Raw genomic sequence first — 23,962 nt, 5'->3', positions numbered from 1 at the left:
ATAAACCAGACTTCAATACGGTTCCCCAGTTCAAAATATATCTATTCTTCAAATTCAACTTACATGTATAGTCTATAAGTCACCTCTGGTTCAAAATTGTTTATTTAGTGACAATGCCAGTTTTCTGCTGTTTGTTTAATTATTTGCACAGAGCAGGGAGTGTATCCCCAAAAACCCTTTTGCGTTCCTGCAGGCAGTGTGTGGGTATGTGAATAGAGTCATTACTGCCACTTGATCAGACTGTTAGGCCCCATTTCCAGGCCACTAGGTTCAGCAATAAAAACGTGACTTAATTAAAGTTCTGCATAATGCTCAGTTGTGCTGTCACATTCTCTTTTTAATGCCTAATGGTGTCATTTCCAAGTCTATCATTGCCACTAATTTCCTGATTAGGTATTGTTTGTCATTTGTCAGGTGGGTCTAATGCAGTTGATGGCGATGGTGGAGTCCCTGCTGCAGCTGCTTATGTGCATCGCGTGGAGGAGCTGCGTTCTCTTCTTGAGGCTCAGCTCACGTCAGGTATACAGGCACTGAAGGTTTTGCCCCCTGTACAGCAGATACTGGCTCTGCCTACCCAGGTACGCACTATCATGAACGACCTACTGGAACTGGGACAGATTCTCATACAGTTGCTCATCAACACCACCCCACTCTATGACCTGGTGAGAACACACACACACACACACACACACACACACATACACGCACACACACACACACACACACACACACACATACAAGAACAACACCCTAGAACCTGTTCTAATGCAAAAATTCAAAAACATCCAAGTACATGTTCTAGTGACAAAGAACACTCTAGAATCATGTTATGAGGCAAAACGATTGTCTCTATCAGTCTAAACATAATTTTCTTTTTCCTTTCTTGCCAAACACATCTGTTTAGAGTTGATAGGATGAACAAAGCTAAATATATCACTCTGTGTTCCCATAAAAACTAAATGAGTAAATCTGTGTTTCATATTGTGTTGCATTAATCACATGGCCTGGTTTGTTTTCTCTTCAGGTTACCATGTTTCTTTTCAGTAATGGGAAATGTGTTTGTGGAATGATGGGTTTGCTTTTTAATTTTTTTTTAAACACAGATCATTTTAGATCAGGTACATAATGCTTTCAAGACACTGTACAACTTAATTAAACTTCAATCACATATAAGAACTGTTGTAGTCTAAAAACACTTCTTTTCGGTTTCAGACTGTTTAAATGGGTTTGAAGCTCAAACCAAATTGGCAATATTTAAACTTTTTGTCTGTAAACAGTTCTGTTTTCTGAAATTAGCTAAATGCATTTTAATTTAATAAAAACAGCATAAAGGGGTGCAACTCTGGTCTGACAGGTGGGGTGAGGTGAAGGTAATAGTCAGTTTTCATTTCCGCGACAACATACCATTCTAATGTGTAATGGATTATCAAAATTAAAACAAGACAAAGAACATATTTATTTCAGGAAATTATATGCAAAGAATTTATTTAAGTTGCATATCTTATACAATATACAATTCCAAAAGTTTCAAATGTGTCAATTACTGTATGTGTATTATACAACAAAATTAGTAAAAAAGAACAATACATAAACTTGTACTAAAATGTACATTAACATAAATGGTCAGTTAAGAATAAATGAACAAATTATAAGCAATAGCACAAATTTTTCAGGTATGTCTAACAGTCTTTAGGTATGAAATACTATAATGTATACATTTAATATATATATTAGTCCTTATTAAAGCTAAAGGAGTTATTCAGTCAAGAGCAGATTTGAGCAGTGATCTTTTTCTTTTGTTCAACAAATATAATAAATTAAATTACAATTTTCAAAATAATCAAAGTAAGTATCAGAGTCTTGGATTACAACTTTTTTTTTTTATTCTCTCTTTGTCATTTATCTTAGTCTTATAATCTGTAATGCACTGTGGTCAACGCCTGTTGTGTTTATTTGTGCTATATAAGTAAATGAAATGAAATGACTGTTCCTCTCTTCCCTATCAGGTAAAACAGGTTTCTGATCTCGATGCAGCAAACAATCCAATTCCAGGTGAACTTCCTGAGAGTCCCTCCAGCCGTGCCTCTGCAAACAGCCTCTTCCTCAAGGCCATGGACGGTCGCCCGCGTCGCCGCAGAAGCCTTTACGCCCGCTCCCGTCGAGGGTCTGCCAGCGGGCTACCATCAAGCCCAGGTCTCTCCCCAACTCCTACCCCAGTCCCAAATGGCCGTAAAGGCAGTTTGAAGCTAGATTCCCAGCCTTCAGGCACTCCAGAAATTGACACACTGGCTGTGCCCACCACTGATATGATCCGCCGTCGTTCCTCAGCCACCGAGGTCCTGCTGGCTCCCATTATGCAGTTAGTAACACAGAGCCAACGGGCATTTGAGTTTCTGAGCTCTGGCCCTTCATCTGAAGATCAGGTCATACCTGTGGTGGAAACCACAGAACATTAGGCTCCACTTTTCTCAAACATGTAATCAGAGCATTCAAACGCAGATCGCTGCATCTCACAGGCTGTTATGGATAGTACAGCAAACATACCTTCAAACAACAATCCATACAGTGGCTTCTGTAGTAGGCCTACAAAAACAAATCTAGTGACTAATTATTAAATAACATCATTAGCCGAGCATTCAGTACGTGTAGATGTTTTAAAATAAAGCATTGTTTTAGCTATGCGTGTTACTTGGAATCAAAACAATACAGATTTGCGCTCTGAAGTGCCGTTTGGGTATGTAGTGTTTTTTAGCTTTGAATGCCTGTTTCTAGAAGTTAGGACAAAAAAACAACTTAACAAATGAGCAGAAATGACAGAGCACCATTTTTTCTATATATATTATTATTAATAGCATGTAACACAACATTTTGTTTAGACCAAATAAAACTGTTTCTATTCTTCAGCTTTCTTAGTTCTTATACACTATAAGCAGTTTTTAATCTGTAGACTGTCAATGAATGACTGATAGTTAGATCAGTGCACTGAGTGAAACAAGATGATGCAAGGATTCTGATCAGTTGGAAATTAAACGTTTGAAAATTGGTTTGACATGCAGTCCAAGGTCACTCATGTTTAATCGAGAGGAGAGGATAAGATACTGTTAATGTTACTTTGATTATTCATGGTGTGTTTTATGCTTTAAGATCAAGGATGTGTAATTACTGAGTGAGAAACATAAAGTGAAGTGTGTTATACATAGACAGGCATGTAATGTCACTAAATGGTGTTTAGTGACTTCGAAGACATTTATAGCTAATATCCTAACAGCCTTTATCCTGCAGTACTTTTTTCCTATAACAAATGTTATATTTACTTTAAATGTAATAAAACATTTGATAAAAATGTTATTGTTGTTTTGAGCAATTTTTGAGTATAGAATGAATAGCTGATTGTGTAAAAAAGGTAAAGGTCCCTTGGTTAAATTGTAATAATATTTCACAATATTAACATTTTTACTGTTTTTGTTTAATAATTAGCTTAAGAGACAATACTATTGTTCAAAATGTTGGGGTCAATAAGATGTTTTTGAAAACATTCAAATGCAGTCTAAATGTTTAATACAATAAATAAAAAACAGTAAATATATATTTAAATATAATCAAGGCATGTTTTATGTTTTTTTTTCTTCGCTTTATTGAAATTAATTGTTGAGACACAAGCAATAAAAACATTCCAAAAAAAGGTCTAACTAAATGACAGCGTGTTTATATACAAAAGTGAAAGATTCAAATATATACAGGTTAATAACATGTACAGACACTCTTAATATCTCACTCTGAATTTCTTTATATGTCACTCTTAAGTTAAGAACCAAGAAAGAACATTAAAACAATAACTCTTAACAGTAACTATGTTGGCATACACACCAATGGACAATAAAAGCTCAAGCTTAAGTCATGTTGATTCTGATTGGCTGTCCAACAATATTGTTTGTATCATTCATTAGAATGATTATTAAAAGTTTATAGTTACAGTTATCATCCTTGGTGTGAACAAGCCTTTACTGGAGTTGCATTTATACTACCACCAACCTCAAAAAAAACTATCCAGGAAACGATGTTATGGAAATTACAATATATACATAAAATATCTATATACATTTTACTACACATAGTCTCCTCCCAATTGCCACATTAATAATTCACATCTAAATGGCAGTGGAGGCTCAAATGGGAACAATGCAGGGAAGATAAAGTCCATCTCTATATTTCAGGCATCTGAAATCCGAAGCAGAAGCTCACTTGAATTTGTCTAAATCATCTGTTCAGAGCTGAAGGATCTTTCTGTGAGAAATGACAAGGACTACGACAGATCCGGGCCATCTCTTGGTTCATTTCAATACACATACCCAGTGACCAACTTACATCAAAGCCCAGGATCACTTATTTTCAGCACATCTTTTATCGCCTTGCTGTAACAAACTTCATCTGCTTTTCTTCACCATAACGCTGGGCTCTGAACTTTAAACATTCTGTCTTCTTATACTTTTCCTTCCACCATCCATGAGGGTTAATAAGGCGAAAGTGTCTCCCTTCGGCCCCAAAAACCCATCAGCCGGGGTCCTCTTCTCAGCTATTTAGATGCTAGGCTGCCAGGGGCCTCATATCTTCATCTTGCTCAACATCTTCAACAGTTCTTCACTCTCGTTTCTTTCCAAACACTGCAGACACGCTTCTGACTATACCCTTGATTCCAACCATTCCCTTTTTAAGTGCTTTGGACTCCTTGATGAGGTCCAGGATTTCGTGAAAAACCAGCAGCACACCGTGGTAGGTTTCTGCCGCCGAGATCTCGAAGAAGCCGCAGTCTGCCGAGAGGGCGAACAGTCTGCCCTCCTCACTCGACACGGCTCTCTGATGCAGCAGGTCTCGCTTGTTCCCCACGATGATTGGGGTAGATGCGGACAGCTTCCTAGTCTGGCGGATGAGTTGCACCTGTTGCCGGACCACCTCAAAGCTGGAGCGATCACAGATGCTGTAGACCAGGATCACACCGTCTGCCCACTGCATCTGCTTGTCACTGATGGATTCAGTTGTTTCGCAGCTCTGGAGAATCAGAATTCAGAGGGTCAAATCACATCAACTTCAACAAGAAAGTATGATCCAATAAAACCTGAATAAATGCATACGTTTAAAAAAATTTTTTTTTTAGCATAATTAAATATGATACAAAAAAATTATTCATGTCCACTTCACACATACATAAAGTATAAAATTCAATATGATTATTATTCTCACTGTATTTTACTAATTATTATGCTTTTCCTTTTTTCCTATTTAAGCAACCTTCCTCAGCTTAAAAAGTATTTTGGTCATTAGAAATATTAATTCAGTCAGGTGTGTTTAAACTTTTTTTTGGTACTGCATGTATAATTTCAGATTTATTTACCCTAACACTGTATATATATACATATATATATTATATATATAAAGACAAAAAATATTAATAAAGAGCCTACCAATTTAGGACAAATATAAGGTAAATTAACTTTTTTTTTTACGTTTTGTAAACACAATTACATTTATCAACACAAAATATAAAATTGACACTCACAAACCATATTTTTATTAATTAATTTGTTTATTTGTTTGTTTTTTAACTGCATGCTAGCTTTGGCTGGCTATATTTTCATGGTGAATATAGAAACAATATAATATACAAATATAAAATATAGAAACTAAAACATATTTTTTAACACCCATTTTTCCTAATAGCCTACATTTGGACTAACTTGATTTAATTTTCTTCAAATCTTATTAAGAGAATAAAACAAACTGACTATATTATTGACCGACCAACAGTGTTGGGGAGTAACTAGTTACATGTAACGGCGTATAAATCCAAAGACAATACTATTGTCAAAGCATGGTAACCACAAATTAACCATGCTTTTTGCTACACTAACCATAGTTTAACCATGGAATTTGTAGAAAAATTTATACAAATAGTAATCCATTTGCCAAAAAAAAAAAAGAAAAAAAGCCATGGTTACTTTTACTACAATAAAAGCATGGTTAATTTTTGAAAGGGAAAAACATGACTGGTGTTCAGTATTAGGATTTTTCTATCTTTTAAATAGGGTAACTTGTAATCTGTAACCTATTACATTTCCAAAGTAACCTTCCCAACACTGCCGACCAAGGATGAGTCAAGGAATTATATATTATTATTGAGACAACCTATCAAATTAATTGGCATATTAAAACAATTTGACCTCTTCATGCATTCTAGTATTGTAACCCAAATATTTCAAACAAAATACACGTCATACCTGTGGATACAGGGAGTCCCAAATATTTAAGGCTATTTCTCGCCCATCTGTTTTGTCAATATGACTGTATATTGATTCTGAAAGAGAGCATGTTGAAATTAAAGACTCCTCGTTCATAAACAACATAGCTTGTAGGTTAAGAATGGTATTATAGTAGGCTAAATCTCATTTGACGTACCAATATCCCCATACTCTCCGATGAACCTTCTGGTGAGAAATCGCACAGTGAGGGCTGCAAACAAATAAATAATAAATTATTATTCGCAAGCTTCACAAAATAGATCATAGAAACATGACAGAAATCTCTGCATTCAAAGTCAAGTTCAGTTTTGTGCTCACCTGACTTCCCAACATTTTCTGCTCCAAGCAGCAGAACATTGGCCTCAACTTTGTGCTGATTTCCATCCATCGCTTTGCTGCCCAACTGAAGATTTGGTTTGACCAGAACAACCATTTCTCCTAGTGCAGCCTGTGAATGTCTTGAGTGTGCGCTTCACAAGCTACTTCAACTATATATAAAAACAGTGGGTGGGGCTTATGGAAGTTGAGTCGCCTTTAAACAGTGCGCCTGTTCTCATTAGCAAACTGCCAAAAACTAGTCCTATCAAGTAGCCCTGTGTGTTAGACGTTTATATCAACAACAACAAGGTTTGTTTATTCGTCTTTCAACCACAATCAACTCATACCGCCCTCAAAATATTGCCAGCGCAAGAGAGCGCCTTAAATCATGCTTGTTTTGTTTGCATTCGTACAGCGATAAACAAAAGGTTTTAAAACGTTTTATAACAAAATAGTTGAGATACAACTACAACTTAGGCCATTAATATATTCCAGAGATGTCGTTTTTAATATTTCTATTTAAAAGTTTCTGTTATATACGTTTTGAATTTTTTGGTATATGGTGGAAAAGTCTTTCTAATTATCTTTATTTGCTATTTTTATGTTTTGTTTTTTTTCAAACGATGTTATTTAACCAGGTCCCCACTCTAGAATTTACATCTTAAAATTCCACTATTATAATCTAAAGAAAGAGTCAAATTAAAAACATCAACCATTTTAAATGCGATATTTCACATTATTGCAACACAGCTGGTGGGGGTGGAACAAATTACACAAATTCATATATGTGTGTGTGTGTGTGTAGTAAGACTGATGCTTGCCTTAATAAGCGCCAACGAGTTAGATTGAAAACAGAGCAAATTCATGCAACCAAAGGATCATCGCGTCCTCTGCTGGCATCAGAGCTACATGACAACATTGATCTAATAATGCTAATAATTTGCAACCCACATGCACAAATAGATCGTGGCAGATCAAGGCATAAAGTGACCAGAGAAAGAAATTTGACCTTGGATGAAATAATCTGTTTAATACACATCTTACTTTAAGGCAAATCTAAATAAGCAAAGTACTATAAAACACAGAAAGTGGTCTGGTCTACAGAAGATTTTTTTGCGACTTTAAAAGTAATGACTGAGGCACTTAATTATTCAGCAGCGGCATCTCTCTCCTTCCCTTCATCAGTGCAGGATTTCTTTGCAGCTGTACCACAGTTTGCCGTGAAAAACTCTCTCATGCGTTTCAAAGTGTTTCTGTGCTTCTCTCGTTCAGCCTCTGTCTCTGGTGTTCTGCTTGGATCTTTGCTGCTTGAGTGATTTAGGAGAGAAGCATGGAGACTCTTCCCAAAAGATTCATTCAGCTGTTGCTGGAAAGATTTTTTAAGTTTGACAACCATGTTTTTCCTCTGTAGAAATAACAAAAATAGCATGTCATTGTTGTATAACATTCAATTCAATGATTATTAGGTATGAATTTGCAGCTCTTAAAGTCCCCATGAAATCAAAATTAAAGTTTTTTGGGTGTTAGTATCAATGTTAGTCTTAACGTTATCTATAAGGCAGTGTGCTCCAAAACAGTGACAAAATTCGCATTTAGAAGATATAAGCATTCAAAGCTTGCAGTTCGTCACTTCCGCCAAAACGGCTCAACTATTTTTTTTTTGACGTCACATCGTACTTCAGCTTCTCATCAAACTTTCTGTCCAATCAAATGCTCTCTAGAATCCGAAGCGCCCGCCCCCTACACTATAAAATAGACGCTGAAGCCGTGGCTGAAATCGGTCACTTATCCACAGAATTAGCATTTTATGTACAGTGAATGGCACGTAGTGCCCTATATAGGGGACAGGGCAATATCCCGGAGTAATTAATTTACTCAAACAGTACACTGACTGAACTGCTGTGAAGAGATGAACACGAACAGAGCAGCATCTGTGCAGCAAGCCGGATAATGAACGTACACGCCCACTGCTGGAGCGGTTCTCTTTCTTGAGTCAAGAACCGGTTGCTTTGGTTTTCGGATCACCGGTACACTCAACCGAGAACCTATATTTGAATGTGTATTTTCATCTAGGCCTGGGACGATAGACTTGATATCATTACGTCATCGCGAATGACGTCATTACATTAGGGCGTAAAATGGCCGTTTTTTTTTAACCGGTTCATTGAAACGAACTGTCCTAAAGAACCGGTTCGCGGAAAAGAACCGGACTTCCCATCACTACATTACGGAGCTCAACGGCTCTGAACGGCTCTAGCCCAAACTGTGATATAAACGAACGCTATTGGCTATTTTAAAAAGGGGCGGGGCTGCTTGATATGTCCCGCCCTGTCTTCCTGTTTCAGTTAAAATGACGTCAACACAGAGTAACGCTGCGTGTTTCTAAGCATTTCAGGGAACCTTTAAGGTAAAGTTTTGAACTACGAAGAAGAAGCTTAGCAGTTAAATTACACATGAATGTGATCAGCTGAATGGCAGTGATTTACCTCCGAGTTCATCATCAAGATGTCAAAAAGAGTCCAAACATCTGACACCAGCTCAGCAACAGTCCGATAAGGCGGCTTCCGTTTCCCCAGGAGTCGGCCGAGTATTATATCAAATTCGGCTGTTTTTGAGTGATTCTTTAAAAACAAAGCACAGCTCATAAGGTCATTTTTAATCTGGATCTATTTATTTATTCGAAAACACATTCAAATGTGAAGCAAACAACAAAATCATGCGGTGTGACAAAGGCAGAAGCATTCAGGAAAAATAAGGAAATTACATTAGAGAGGAGCTCTGAAGACTTTCATGACTGTGTATCAAGGTCAATAAGTCTATTAATATATATAATAATTTGCCTATGAAATGGAAAAGTTAGTTCAGGTTGTAAAATGTCATGTGGTACATTATAATTATGAATAAATAATTGTATTATTACTCATGATATTTTTTTACATCCATATATATTATTAAGTATAGTAACATTTATCTTAACACAATTACAATCTTTTTTTTAATAATGTGAAAATACATTCTCGCATCTATTCAAATACACTCGCATGTATTCAAGGTGTAACAAAAAAATGTGTTTTTAATTGATAGTTACACCAAATTTAAACTTTTGTTGAAAATGGTATAAAAGTTTTTTTTTCAAAAACTGCACGAATACAAAGAATATATTTGTAAAAACTTAGCACAAGTTAATCGAACATCTATCTTCACATTCTTATTTGTCATTAACTATTCAATAAACTGTCTGGAATAATAATATTATTGGAATATTGGAATATCATCAGTATTTGTGACTGTTTTTCACATTTTAAAATAAAAAAAAGTAAATTGTGGACTGAAGAAGCTCAGGCTATGCTAAATACAACATGCACTGTGTATTTACCTTGGTGGCGCTGAAGAGCAGGCTCTTGTTCTCATCACACAGGAGACCAAAGAGAAGCTTCTCACACTTCTGAACAGAATGGATGACATTATATTGGTGTGACTTTATATCATTTTAGGACAAGAGATAAAAGATGTGGCATGACACTATACTAAACTACAATCCTCTCCTAAAATATCCTTTTAAAAAGTGTTGCGAGGGTAACTATGAATGTAGATTCTTTCAGGCTGGTGGTGTCTCACTCTTTGATCTTCCAGACTCAGACTAGGCGTCCTCATCTCCTCACTGCCATACACAACTGTCTCATTTAAATCCTGACATAGCAAACACACCCATTCCTTACTGCAAGAGAAAAGAAATATACCAAGACTCAAATAGTGGACAAAGAAAATAGTTACTGTTCTTACATGCAGAAGCTTATCAAACTCCAAAGTTATAAATCATAGATACTCCAAAATTGTAATTAGTGTTGTACAGTGTTATGTTAGTTTCTGATGGTCTCACCAAGGTTTTGTGAGAATTGGTGGGATGTGACAGTCATAGTGAAAAGCACAGCCACATTTTGCACACAGAAGTGGAGCTCCTGCAGACAGACACACGGCACAGAACTCTACATCAGATGCCGGGGAGCTGTCGCTGTCTTGGGATACAGAGCAAGAAGAGGATCTAGATGGTAATGGATCTTCATGCCATCTCCACACCTGGTTAACCTGGGGAAGAACAGGGAACAATTGAGAATAGCTGTGGTGCTAACATGGCTTTATACTAACAAGAGTCATATGTACTCAGGTCTTTCCAGCTCTACAGTGTCCTATCCTTACCTGTCCACCCTGGGATTCCTGCACTAAGATGTGACCTGTGGCGGTATCTGTAGTAAGGTGGAACTCTGGGAGTGGCTGTCCACTTGGAGGCAGAGAGATGGGCAGACACTCAAGAGAAACACGTAGAAACCTATTCGACAGAAAACAGTGGTCTCCGATCAAAAAAAGACTTTTATTCAGCAAGGACACATTTATTTGATCAAAAGTGACATATAATAATGTTACTAAATATTTCTATTTCAAATAACTGCTGTACTTTTGAACTTTCTATTCATCAAGGGATCATTAAAAAATGTATCATGGTTTTCATAAAAACATTAAGCAGCACAACCGTTTTTAACATTGATAAAAATATGTTTCTTGAGCACCAAATCAGCAAATCAGAATGATTTCCGAAGGATCAAGTGACACTGAAGACTGGAGTAATGGCTTCAATTACAAGAATACATTTCATTTTAAAATATATTAAAACGGAATTTACAAAAGAATAAAATGGTTATTTTAAATTGTAATAATATATCACAGTGTTACTCTTTATTTCTGATTAAATAAATACAGGCTTGGTGAGCAAAGAGACTTTCAAAAACTTTTGGACGGTAGTGTGAATAGTATTAACACTATTAATACTGTTAATAATATTATTAAGTTATTACAAACATTATTTGTGACATAAATGAGGTTAATAATTCATGCGATGCAGGAAGGATGCAAATAAGCACTATAGATTCTACTATGAAGAAGGTCTTCAACCAATACTATACTATATACTATATCCTGAGTCCACCTCTTGAATTGTTTGATTTGTCTCCTGAAGTGTTCCAGCGTTACTAAAAGAGAGAGAGAGAGAGGAAAAAAAAGAAATGAGTGAGGAAAACAAACACTATACTTTTGACAACTCTTTTGAGAAGAAAATCACCTGCAGATTCTTTGTCTTCTTTTTTTGCCTCCCTGTAGTCAAACGCACTTTGGATAGTCTTGTCATGAGTTGTCCTCTGGTAGGAAAAGAAAGCTTTTGAATGAAACACAGATCTCTGACATACAACTCTCCATACTTCTATCTGTAAGAATCAAACATTCACCAACCTCCCCGTCAAGGTCTTCTGATGTGCTACAATGAGTTGAATCCGCTGGAGGTGTGGTGTTCAGATTGTCTTTTGAGCTGACAGGTATGCATGTTGCCTCTACAAGTTGACGGAAAGTTATCGGCATGCCAACGCTCCAGTGTTTTGGTCCAGAGTAGTTCTTGGTCAATGACTGATCGTCTAGAGTTTGTCTTGAACATTTCTCTGTGATGGTGGAGAGAGAATCCTGGTGAATGTTGGATGGGCCAGAGGAGTGCGCAGGATCTGGTGAATGTTCTTTGGGAGCTGTCTCTGACACATGGGAGGTAGGCAAGTTGCTCTCCAGATGATCCGTATCAGTGAAATTCGTGCTGCTCACATCTGCATCCTGATCACAGGCGGAATCAGCCAAGGCCTTGACTGGGACGTTAATGCTATTGTAGGTGCCGTTTTTACTCCAGAGGGTGTCGTTGCCACTAATGGGAGCAGAAGGCATTGGGTTTACAGGACGTAAAGAACCACTAGCTGTGCTTGGGATGGCATTAGAAATTGTACTGGTGGGATTTGGTGCACAAGGGTCCTGGGGACAATGATTCATCCTACCACTGGAGACTTCAGTAGAGTGGACATTAGAGATTGCAGTAGCGTCATTTAAGGAAAGTGTGTTTATGGTTGAAAGGACAGTTAAGGGAATATTGGGTTGCATAGAAAAAGAATGTCCAGGCCCCAGGAAATTGGTTTGTATTGGATGGGTCAGTATGAGTGTTTGGTTGCAAGTTGGTAAAGAATGGGTTAGTATGGTTGATTGGTTGTTGGCTGGTATTGGTTGAATTAACACAGGCATTTGGTTGTTGGCTGGTATTGGATGAGTTGGTATGGGTGTTTGGTTGTTGACTGGAATTGGTTGAATTAATACAGGCATTTGGTTGTAGGCTGATATTGGATGAGTTGTTACGGGTGTTTGGTTGGTGTCTGAAATTGGTTGCTTTTGGTTATTGACTGCCATTTGATGAGTTTGTAGGGGTGTTTGGTTGTTGGCTGGCATTGGATGAGTTGGTGTGAGTGTTTGGTTGTTGGCTGATGTTGGATGAGTTAGTATAGGTGTTTGGTTGGCTATTATTGGATGAGTCAGTAGGGATGTCTGGTTGTTGGCTAGAATTGCATGAGTTGGTATGAGTGTTTGGTTATTGGCTAGTATTGGATGAGTTGGTACAGGTGTTTGGTTGTTGATAGGCATCTGACGAGTTAGTAGGGGTGTTTGGTTGTTGGCGGGCAATGGATGAGTTATAGGTGTTTGGTTGTTGACTGAAATCGGTTGTTTTTGGTTATTGACTGCCATTTGATGAGTTAGTAGGGGTGCTTGGTTGTTGGATGGTATTGGGTGAATTGGTATGGGTGTTTGGTTGTTGACAGGCATTGTATGAGTAAGTACAGGTGTTTGGTTGTTGGCTGGTATTGGATGAGTTGGTGCAAATGTTTGGTTGTTGACTTGAATTTGATGAGTTAGTTGGGGTCTTTGGTAGTTGGCTGGCACTAAATGAGTTGGTGTGAGTGTTTGGTTGTTGGCTGGTATTGGATGAGTTGGTACAGGTGTTTGGTTGTTGACTGGTATTGGTTGTTTTTGGCTGTTAACTGGCAATGGGCGGGTGAGTATGCGTGTTTGAGAGACCTGCATGGTAGGGCAATAGGCCTTCCTACATTTGGCTGACTCAGAGATATTGTTTATTTGAGATGCTGTGCAGTTCATGAGTGGAAGACGGAGCTGAGAATAAACAGACGGAGAATAATTCATGTGAGTTTTAGGAGCAGACTGAGAAAAATATGGGACACAGTTCGATGAGGGACTGTAAGCATGCTTGGATTGCTCAGACATGACTTCATGGGATTGGACTTGGACAGATGGTGAGGAAGATGAACTCTGAAGGTCTGAAGAGGAACGTTTAGATTGATTCGGTTGGGATGAGGCAACATTGTTATATGCCTGGTTAGAATGAGATGGCTGGCTGGGTTGAGATGGATGAGGCAGACTATGAAGGGCCTGGTTTATTTGCACAATCTGAGAGGAGGCACAGGGACGCAGTGTAAAACTGTTGAGAACACATTCACCCTGAACCTGTGCATCAACACTTGAGGAGGTGGGTGCAGGATGAACATCAGTGGCAGTTAGAGGAGAATTTGGATTTGAGCTTTTCACAGACACAGACTCTAACTGAGTGGAATCAGTTCTCTGAGTGGTAAATGGAACAAGAACCTTACTAATCCTCAAAAATCCTGGGCAAAAAGATGTTAAAGAAAGGAAAAGATGTTAAATTCATAGATTTTAATAAAACGTAGATACATTTTTCTAATAAAAAAGTTTAACGTTTTATTTTACCAAATTTCATGATGTGCTGACAGAGTTCATTCTGAATCTGAAGGTGCAGTTCAATCATGGTCTCAGGGGTGTATGCCTTCTGGGACAGAAGCTTTTTCACCTGGGTCTCAATCTGAGTTAGAGACACAAAAAATATAGCAGGGGGCTAAACAAACATTTAGGATCTGAATGACTGCAAGTTTTAGTCACAAATATGGTAATAGAATGGTAACAAATGTATGCACTTCACCTCAAAACATATGACGGAGCTAATATTATCCTAAACAAGATCAATAAATCTAGGGGGGGTGTCTTTAACATAATCAGTATGAATGTATTATGTAATACAATGTATTATGATATACAAGCAATAAGCAAAAAATAGAACAGCTTACCCTTTTTGTGTGGACCAGGAGGCAGTGGCCCTCTGTGCATAGGATCTTGTCAATAAAAGCTGCTATGTACTCCTGACAGCCTTCCAAACTGTTCAGAGATGTCTTCCTCTCCAACAAACACCCCACCTCCTCCGCAAATAAGGCCTTAATAGCAAACATTTAAAAATGAATCAATGGTTACAGGCTTGAGGTTCCTGAACAGAACTGGAGATAGATAACAAGGAAGTCATACAAAGAATATGCTGAGTGTTTTCAGGTAATGCTAAAGTATGTGGGTGTTTCTCAGGGAGATTTAGTACTTTTCTTGTCTTTCTCATAAGAGGTTGTATTCTGATACCAAACGTCAGTCTTTATTGTAGCTCAGAATCTTTTGCACAGAAAGAGTAAAAGATCGTTTTTTTATGATGTGATGGAAATTCTTTGATGGAGAGTTTAGAGAATGTGCTCCAACACAAACCTTTTAATGTGTATGAAATTTGAATGCTTCTTTTATTTATTTTGCTTAATTCCTGTTTCATATTCTGAACAGTTATATGCTTATATTGAAATCCAAAATGTTTAAATGTATTTTGCCCTGAACTAGGAAGGTCAAACGTACATCTAACAACCATAAAAGGATTTGGTACAAATGTATACTATAACTAAATCTGTCTTATGAAGTAGTCTAGGGAAATGATCTGCCTAGATGAGTGTAACCAATCAAAATGAAGAAAACCATGCAGCTCATGTAACCATGCCATTTTTATATATTCTACAAAGTATAAATAGGTGTGCATTTTTCTGTTGGTCAAACTTTAAAGTGAAGTTTTGTCGAGTTATGATAAAAGAGACTGAAGCTACATACTGTAATGATGGAGATCGAAAACACATTCTGAAAATTTGTGAAGTATGCCAAATATTCATAATTTACCTTTCCACTGAAATATTAAAATCATGTACAGCATGCTTCAGTAAATGAGGATTATTGAGTTCTAAATGCTTACCTCTATCACCTTTAACATCTGTGTAGCTTTTAGAACCAGAGTCTGATAAATGGAGTGGACTACCTGTGTCAACATCTTCTTTGCTGCTACTTTTATTTTTTCAATTTCCTGCAATCTAACAAAGATTAAAATATCCTCAACAACACAATAATTACACACAAGAAGATAAAACAGGAAATGTCTGCAAAGCGAAACCATTATAATGCAACTTCGGTTGCAAGCACATCTGCTAGAAACTGCTACTGTCCTGCAATATTTAGTGAGCTATGACAGTCTAAAAAAAGAATGTTGTGATCCACTTTCTTTTTATTATACTTCATTGCCTATTCATTCAATTCACTGAATACATTATACAAATAAACATTTCTTTTACAAAGACATAACATTTTTCTTATTATACACTTTTTCTTCTTTTCCTTTATATATACGACTTAATTCCCTTTTCCTCATATATATATATATATATATATATATATTCCATGAGGTAAGAGGGAGGTATAAGAAAAGTCATTATTCCTCTTGTGTATATTCCTTTGTTTTATATTATATTTTTTACTTTTAGAGGTGCCCATATATTTTCAAAAAGTACACTTTTGTTCTTAATTTCATGTTATCATCTCCATAGAATGTGTTTTGGAAACTAAATCTAACCAGTCCTTTAACACTGGGGATTCTAGCCTTCTCCAAACTTTCATTATTTCTTAAAAGCAATTCTCAGTATTCTAAATAAATAAGTAGCGTACTATACCCAGGACTATGTTTTGTATCTTTATTATATTCAGTTTCTTAAAAATGTTCTCCATTACATAAATTACTTCTGTCCAAAATGTTTTTATTACTTTACAAGTATAAAAAATATGTGTGTAATGAGCTTTAAACACACCACATCATCTTCCACATCCTAAAGATGCCTGATTATACTTATACATGATATTTCTGGTGTTATGAAATATCTCATGTTAATTTTCCAAGCATATTCTTGCCAACATGGAGATTGCATGGTTTTTAGAATTTCAATCTCCTTCCATTCTTCTTCTTCCATATTGTTTAACTCAGCCTCCCATTTTACTTTAAAGTTATGTAAACTCTTATCTTTAAATTCTTTGAATATTTTATTTATTCGACCTATTAAATTATATACTTTAGAACATTTATAACTTTGATTATAAACCACAACAGAGGGTGAATATCTTCTATTTTTTATTTTAATTTCATCTATTAAATAACTTATTTGTAGATCATTTCCTATACAATGCATTTTTTGTTTTGTTTTCAAAAGTATTGATCTCATTATCACCACACATCTGATAAAATCTTATGTCCTTTGCCAGCCCAAGCCTCAAATACATCATCTAAAGCTGTGTGATCCACCTTCACGTCCATTGTTAATATTGCATTGTGAAATGAAAAACATGACTGAATGTTATTCCACTAATATTAGATGTTTAGAAACTTCATAAATATCTTTTCCTTCTTTTAGATGCTTTCCATTTGTAATTCAAAAAATGGCTAGTAACAGCAGCTAGTATGTGTGTTTAATTACTGAAAATCTGGCTTTTACCAATTTACGAGCATATGCTGTGTCTCTCTACCCACTCTTTACCCAAGCTTGCATTCCTTAGAGGTGATAAGAGTTCTGTGCTTTCTCTCTGGATTGGCCAATTTTGGCTCTTTGACTTTGGGCGTTTTTTTTCTTCTTTGTTTTCAGTCATGTCAAAAATACATTAATTTACTGATCTTATTAACATTAAGTTCCTTGATTACTAATTGTTTTAACATATACAGGTATGTGAATCAATATGTTGTAGAGATTTCATTACATATTCATTAATTGTTAAGTATTATTAATTGTTCCTTCATCTCTTATATTCCAAAATTGAACATCACAAGGTTGAATTAAAAACAATGCCTCTTTCAGTAGTCCTGAGGGAAACATCCTAAGTTCTGGGTGAGAATAGGGAGGTAGTGTCTGTCTTATCAGAAGGACACAAGCTAGAGAGAGAAAACGAGACATTCTGTGCATGGGCAGACATCATTACAGACATCAATATCATTACATTTATGTGCTTGAGTAAAAGTCTTCTATACATGAATCTGTACGGTTGCAATGAATAAATACCTTGTATTTCAGCCTGACTACAGATGAATTGTTAAGTTATCAAGAAAACGTTTTTGTGTGTGTGTGTGTATAAATAGAAGATTTATACACACAATAGTACAATAGAAGAGTACTTCTATTTCAGTAATGTTTCTAGTGACCATCTGTTAGCAGGATGTAAAGTGATCTGTTCCTGTATTCACTGTTGGGTCTGGTTTGATCTGCCATTAACACCTCTCCTGGTTCCCACACTCTCTTTTTTTCTGTTTCTGTTCACCACTGTCCTTTTGAATAAACAGCCGTTTACACCTTGTATTAAGATTAGTCTCAAGTGACTCAGCCACTGACGCCCAGGCTAGACAGATCGTCATTTACATGTGGTACAAACATCTCATGCGTCTCCTGTATCCACTTGTGATTGCATATCAAGGGCAGGGTCTCACTACCTCACATATGTTGATAAAGCACAAAATGTAAAATAAAAACACACTGGATCTCTCAAAAAATCTTTTAGATTTTTTTTTATGCTTTATTATTATCATTAATTCATTTTTTACGCCCTGTTTAAACCTGCATTTAACATTGAAAATGGATGGTAAGCGGAGCCTTTTTCATTTTTAAGGAACTTCAAATCACTAAAAGTTTTCTTTAGAAAGTTGGTAAATGATTTTGACACATTATAGATGGATTTTAATGGATCATAGTATGAAGCTAACAATAGTCTGTGCCCCTCATACACTATGCAATAATTACTACCCCAAACCTGCAGACTGCCTATAAATTCGGCCAACTAGTAGTGACACGTCCAGACTGCAATCGAGGCAAAAATAAAATAAAACATTTGTAGTGTATTTCAGTCTTCACCAATTTTCCTTAAAGGGACAGTCCACAAAAAAAGGAAAATTCTGTCATCATTTTTATACATTTCTTTCCTCGGTGGATCTCAAAAACAGAGACATTTCTCAAAATACCTTTTTTATCTACCACAGAAGAAAGAAAATCAGTTTGGAATAAGAGGAGGGTGAGTAAATGATGACAGAATTCTCTATATCCCTTTAAGAAATATGGGTGAAACAAGGATGTGACAGACTGTTATTGACAGACTGTTCATTTATCTCAGTGGTTCTCAATTCCAGTTCTGGGGACCCACTGTTCTGCACATTTTATCTGACACACTTAGTTCAGTTCATGGATCTCTCTCCAAACTGATGATCTGAATCAAGAGTGTTAAATAAGTGAGACATGCAAAATGTGCAGAGCACGGGGTCCCCAGGACTGGAATTGAGAACCAGTGATTTAAATGGTGTACTGTAGATTTGACCAAGATAAGATGTAAGTCCTCATGGCTCCATTCAGTTACCTTGCCTCTAGGAGCAGCAGGCTGCTGATGACCGTCTCTTTCTGATGTCTGATGGAGTCCAACAAACTCTGCAGCTGCTGTCTCTGAGATCCCACAGCTTCCTCCTGCTGCACAAAACTGACACATAGATGGACATGTAAAAACACGGACATAGAGAGTGTGTGTGAGATTGAAAAACAGAACATCCTGTGCCTGCTGTGTTTTGCTGCGCTTGCTATATTTTTGGGCATAGACATTACTCAATGGTCATAAGACATACCACTGCCATATTAGGATATTTTAGCCCTTGCTACATTTTCTTATTGCTCAATATTTCACTTCTGCTTGACTCTATATATACGCATCACATAACCAATAAAACTGAACCTAGATTGAACTGCACCACTTGTGCCTATTTCATTCTGGGCTCCCGGGTACCTGTCTCCTCTGCTCCATAACCCAACCGGATAATCAGATAACCACTTCGGATCTCTGCAATTACTTAAAATACATTTATTTTAACACTGTGATAAGGTATTGTTGAGGAGGAATATCAAAATATATAAAATATTTTTGGTCTAACTCCTCCAAATATCACAAAGTTTTACAAACTTGTTTTTTGCGTTTGTTTTACAAACAAAACGCAAAAAAAAATGCCCATATAGTATCACATGCACTGATCTGAGTGGGTTGATATGGACTATACCTGTGGCCCCTATGAGTGATCAGCTGACAGTCCTTACAGGTGAGCTCTTCACAAACAAGACAGAAGAACCTCAAGCTCTCCTGAGTGTGTGAGGGACAGCGTCTTCTCTGTATCCAACCTGAACAAAACAAATAACAGAACAGATCTGATAATAAACAGAAGCACAGATGTTTATAGTGTAAGAGAAAATATAATTTTCTCTATGTATATCAATGCCACTGCTTATGCATGATTAATTTTGTTAATCTTATATGAATTAAGAGATTTCCTTGCATAACTTTTAAATCATGAAAGATGATTTTTGATGTATATACATATATATGTGTAAATCATTATTTTTAATGTATGTATTGAAAACAGATTTTCTACCTTAATTGTTCAATAATAAATGATGTTTTTGATGAAGGGATTAGAGGAGGAGGACAAAAGTAATTGTCTCCCTCTGATGTTTCAAGTTTAAACTACAAATGCTGTATAAAAAAAAAAACTTGTGTACAATGCCTCAATCTGTAGTCAAGGTCAGTAGACCTGGGAAGAGTCTAAGGAGTCAAATAAAAAGTTTCAATTAAAAAATATGTACATACATCAGGTGAGCATATTATGGGATGTTGAGGAAGACCAATGTGGATGAAGATCAACCAGAAAGTGTACATATATGATAAAAGGAATAGGACGCCTTGTGATAATCTGTTCATTTTGATTATCCAATCTACTTTGAAAGCCTTTGTTCAATGTTAAATGAATTTGCATGGTTTTACTGAATAAATTCTCTTGTTTTGCTTAGAGCTTATTTTGTAGCTCTCTGAGGTATGTTTTGGTTGAAAGAGAAACTACCCTGCATCACGATTTCAGACAAATAAATTTGATTTGATTATTTTACCATTGAGTGGTCTGACTTTAATTTTACAGGTGAATTTCTACCACAATAGCAGTGTTAGTCTGAAGTGTGTATGGACTTTAAGTCTAACCTGTGGGTGGTTTTTTGGGTGTGACTTCATGGTCACGGGTCACTTTTACCCTACGATGAGCAGATATACAGTCCAAACATAGGGCCTCCTCACACTGGACACACCATCCACTAACCTCACTCTCTTCACACCCGGCACACTGAAAAAAGATTAAATTAACATTTTGCATTAAGATTTACAATGGAAGACAGAGGAAATGCCTCCTTTATGTCAGTGCTGGAATTCTTTGGACCAGTTTAAAGTGCATATTGCAGGTTAGAGACCCAGTGAGTCTAGAATTCTATTTAAATTCTAATTTCTATACATGTATAGAAAAATAATGTAGGAACTAGATTTAGTTTAAAATATACTTATAAATATGCTACTTGAGGCTTCTGGAGTCGTTTTTGTGAGAAAATTTTACTTCCGCATCTGAAAAACGGCAAAACCGGAAGTGACGTAACAAGAGGGAGTGTGGTCAATTTAAACAATAGGAAAACAATGGATCGCAATGACAGTTCGGACGCTGAGGAAATTGTAAATGTTTATTCATACTTGAATAACGGACCACAGCCATACAATTATGAGCCTGCTATGTGGCCAAGAGAGCAGGGACAGGCCAGGATTATTCTAATAATAATTAAAGATTATCCTTGCCATTGATCCTGGTGACCACGAACTCTACTACGAATAACTTAGCTAAGAGGTCTTTGTGTCTGCGCAAATAGAGAGAATCGCTATACCTTCCTTTCACTTCTCAATGAAAAAAAAAAAAAACGTCAACACTGAGAGAACATACAAAAGCCACACAGATGTTTTTTATTCACAATAAGCTGCAGAATACGTAGAAACCTGAATCTATAGGACTATATAGTGAATCGCGCTTTGGTTCCTATTTTAGAACGACTTTAAAAAGTAATTGTAGACTAGTTACAGCAAAAAATTATTATTATAATAAATGTGTGTGTGCGTGTGTATATATATATATATACATACAGGTGCATCTCAATAAATTATATATATATATATATATATATATATATATATATTTTTTTTTTTATGTGGGGCTGGGTTTTTCACATGACACATAAATGATGATATATTTCAAAGAGTCAATTCTGCTGTTTTCCACATGCACCGCGATCTCTGGCTGTTCATTATAATGTAGTGTAATAAACATATCCTATCACACAGTATTCAAATCCGGAACAAATTAGCTTTTTTCGAGATTAATGCAGATATTTGTGTGTGTATTGCAGTTCTAAAATATTGATTTAATGTTATACACAGTAACTGTTATGCTTACATTTAGGCAGAACCTTCATTTTTTTAGGTGCACGGCACCAGTTTTTTATTATTATTGTGAAGTGAAATAATTAAATTACTGTGTATAACATTAAATCATTAAATATACATATACTGTATAATAAAACCTAAAATATTTTTTCACTGTAACTAGTCTACAATGACCTTTTTAAAGTCGTTCTAAAATAGTTAAGTCTGGGGTTTCATGACCCTTTAAAGAGCTCGGGCAGATAAAGCAGCAGCATGTGCTTATAATAATCAATAAATGTAACATTTATCTTTATATTTATCGTTCTTTGTGTGAATGGCCCTTTAAATGAATTGGCAAAATCTTCTACAAAAAGAGTAGGGACTGAACTGAATGCACCATTTTATTCAAAACTTTCTCCATAATCTGTGCACTCTTACCTTGGGGGCCTCGTTATTGTTAGACGTGTCTTCAAAAATGGCACATTCTGTGACCTCAGACAAACAAAAGGACTGTGCACATAATGGACAATCTAGATGAAGAAAGAAACAAAAGCCTCAGACACACTAAAATTAAACAGTTCTACAATATGGAAGGCCACTTCATTAAATTCTAACGACTCATGTTGCTGTTGATTAGCAAACCTTGAAGAAAGCACAAAAGTCATTTATTAAAGTAGAATGATTTATTAGAGTAGCAGAAATTATACAAATAAAAAGCATTGTAAATATTTCTACTTTACACCTTGTTTGCTTGACGGTTTTATCAACAAAACTGAACTGATTTTTAACAAATCATTTTTTATTGAAAAATGCAATTTTCTTTCAGCAAAGGGATGAATTGTGGTATTCTTTAATGTTAATGCAAAAATGCAACATGTAAATGACAAAACATATATTCCATATGTAAACATGACACTAATTTCGTCATGACATTAAAGAAACGCAGCGTTTCTATTTTTTCACGCACTGTACAGTGGCCACTTTAAAAAAAAAATTTTTTTGTTTAGCTTTCTCTTCGAAACTTCCTGTATCGACAGGAAATGCGTCAGTAAGCTGCGTTTTTGTTTTGTTTTTTTTTAGATCAGCATCATTACTGTGCGTTCATAAAATGTATATACAATATATACAATGTTATATACAATAACAGTATATACAATGTTTGTTTAGTATGTAGATTTAAAAAAAAAAAAAAATATTATATCGGGGCTAGTTGTAACTGTTCATATGGCCCCCAATGGAAAACACAACCTGGCCCCGGACATTAACTTTAAGACCCCTTATGTAAATAATCGTCGGGACTACACAGTCAATTAAACCTGTGTGAGCCTATTTCGACGCGATTATAAAAACGTCACGTGCAGAGTTGGCCTTTAACGAGAGCCCCATTAAAACCAGTCAAACTGTGAACAGTAACAAGTTACAAGCGAGTTCTCACCTTGTGTGGCTCCATCTGTGCAGATCTTCGTAAGACAAGTATTGCAAACTATATGCAGGCAAGGGAGAAGTCTGGGGTCTGCAGAAGAGTTTAGATGTAGGCCTACTTTGCAAACAGCGCAGCATCCGCAAACAGTTCTTTGTAAAACCGGACGAGGCGACGCTGGACGCCCTGTTTGGTGAGGGGTAAACATCTGTTTCTTGAGAATAAATTAATACAATTAGAGGTGTAACAGCAGATGAAATGTATCTTGATACGCCTCACGGGAAAATCGACGCGTTGCGCTTATTATTGTATGAAGCATTCGTGGAGCTAACGGTAAGCCGTTGATTATGCAGTTCCTAAAATGGCCAGAATTACCCTGGTCCTATTCAAACCACACACTCTCTCCCCCCCTTACTTGGTTCTTACTTTGTCTTACTTTGTTTAATAATTATCACACAATACTATTATAAAACTACATTTCATGATTATTTATGTTACTTTATAATTTACTATTAATTTATTCTTCATTATTGTCTATTCTGTATTATTCCACCCTTGATATTACATATTCTACTCG

General features: G+C 36.2%; 2 protein-coding genes and 1 pseudogene across 2 annotated transcripts; 1 reads left to right on the top strand and 2 right to left on the bottom strand.

The window, feature by feature from the left end:
* The window catches only part of LOC107681571 (perilipin-3-like), a 14,165-nt pseudogene extending 10,890 nt beyond the window's left edge, over window positions 1-3,275 (top strand).
* A 428-nt stretch (window positions 3,276-3,703) lies between these two features.
* LOC107681572 (ras-related and estrogen-regulated growth inhibitor-like protein) lies at window positions 3,704-7,134 on the bottom strand. Its single transcript, XM_016477878.1, has 4 exons — window positions 6,612-7,134; window positions 6,451-6,504; window positions 6,273-6,349; window positions 3,704-5,046 (listed from the first exon to the last, which is right to left on the bottom strand). Exons 1-4 carry the CDS (start codon window positions 6,724-6,726, stop codon window positions 4,639-4,641), a joined length of 654 nt encoding a protein of 217 aa, XP_016333364.1. The 5' UTR covers window positions 6,727-7,134; the 3' UTR covers window positions 3,704-4,638.
* Window positions 7,135-7,193: 59 nt separating this feature from the next.
* Window positions 7,194-23,731, bottom strand: LOC107681570 (transcription intermediary factor 1-alpha-like). Its single transcript, XM_016477877.1, has 17 exons — window positions 23,401-23,731; window positions 22,404-22,495; window positions 20,712-20,850; window positions 19,744-19,861; window positions 19,059-19,175; window positions 15,601-15,715; window positions 14,618-14,761; window positions 14,244-14,355; window positions 11,892-14,140; window positions 11,725-11,800; window positions 11,593-11,635; window positions 10,809-10,938; window positions 10,492-10,697; window positions 10,230-10,329; window positions 9,988-10,056; window positions 9,098-9,232; window positions 7,194-8,016 (listed from the first exon to the last, which is right to left on the bottom strand). Exons 1-17 carry the CDS (start codon window positions 23,591-23,593, stop codon window positions 7,759-7,761), a joined length of 4,296 nt encoding a protein of 1,431 aa, XP_016333363.1. The 5' UTR covers window positions 23,594-23,731; the 3' UTR covers window positions 7,194-7,758.
* Window positions 23,732-23,962: the final 231 nt, after the last annotated feature.

This window comes from Sinocyclocheilus anshuiensis, unplaced genomic scaffold (assembly GCF_001515605.1).
Source record: "Sinocyclocheilus anshuiensis isolate Anshui unplaced genomic scaffold, SAMN03320099.WGS_v1.1 scaffold2178, whole genome shotgun sequence".
Classification (NCBI taxonomy): domain Eukaryota; kingdom Metazoa; phylum Chordata; class Actinopteri; order Cypriniformes; family Cyprinidae; genus Sinocyclocheilus; species Sinocyclocheilus anshuiensis.
This window is presented reverse-complemented; position numbering and strand designations above follow the sequence as displayed.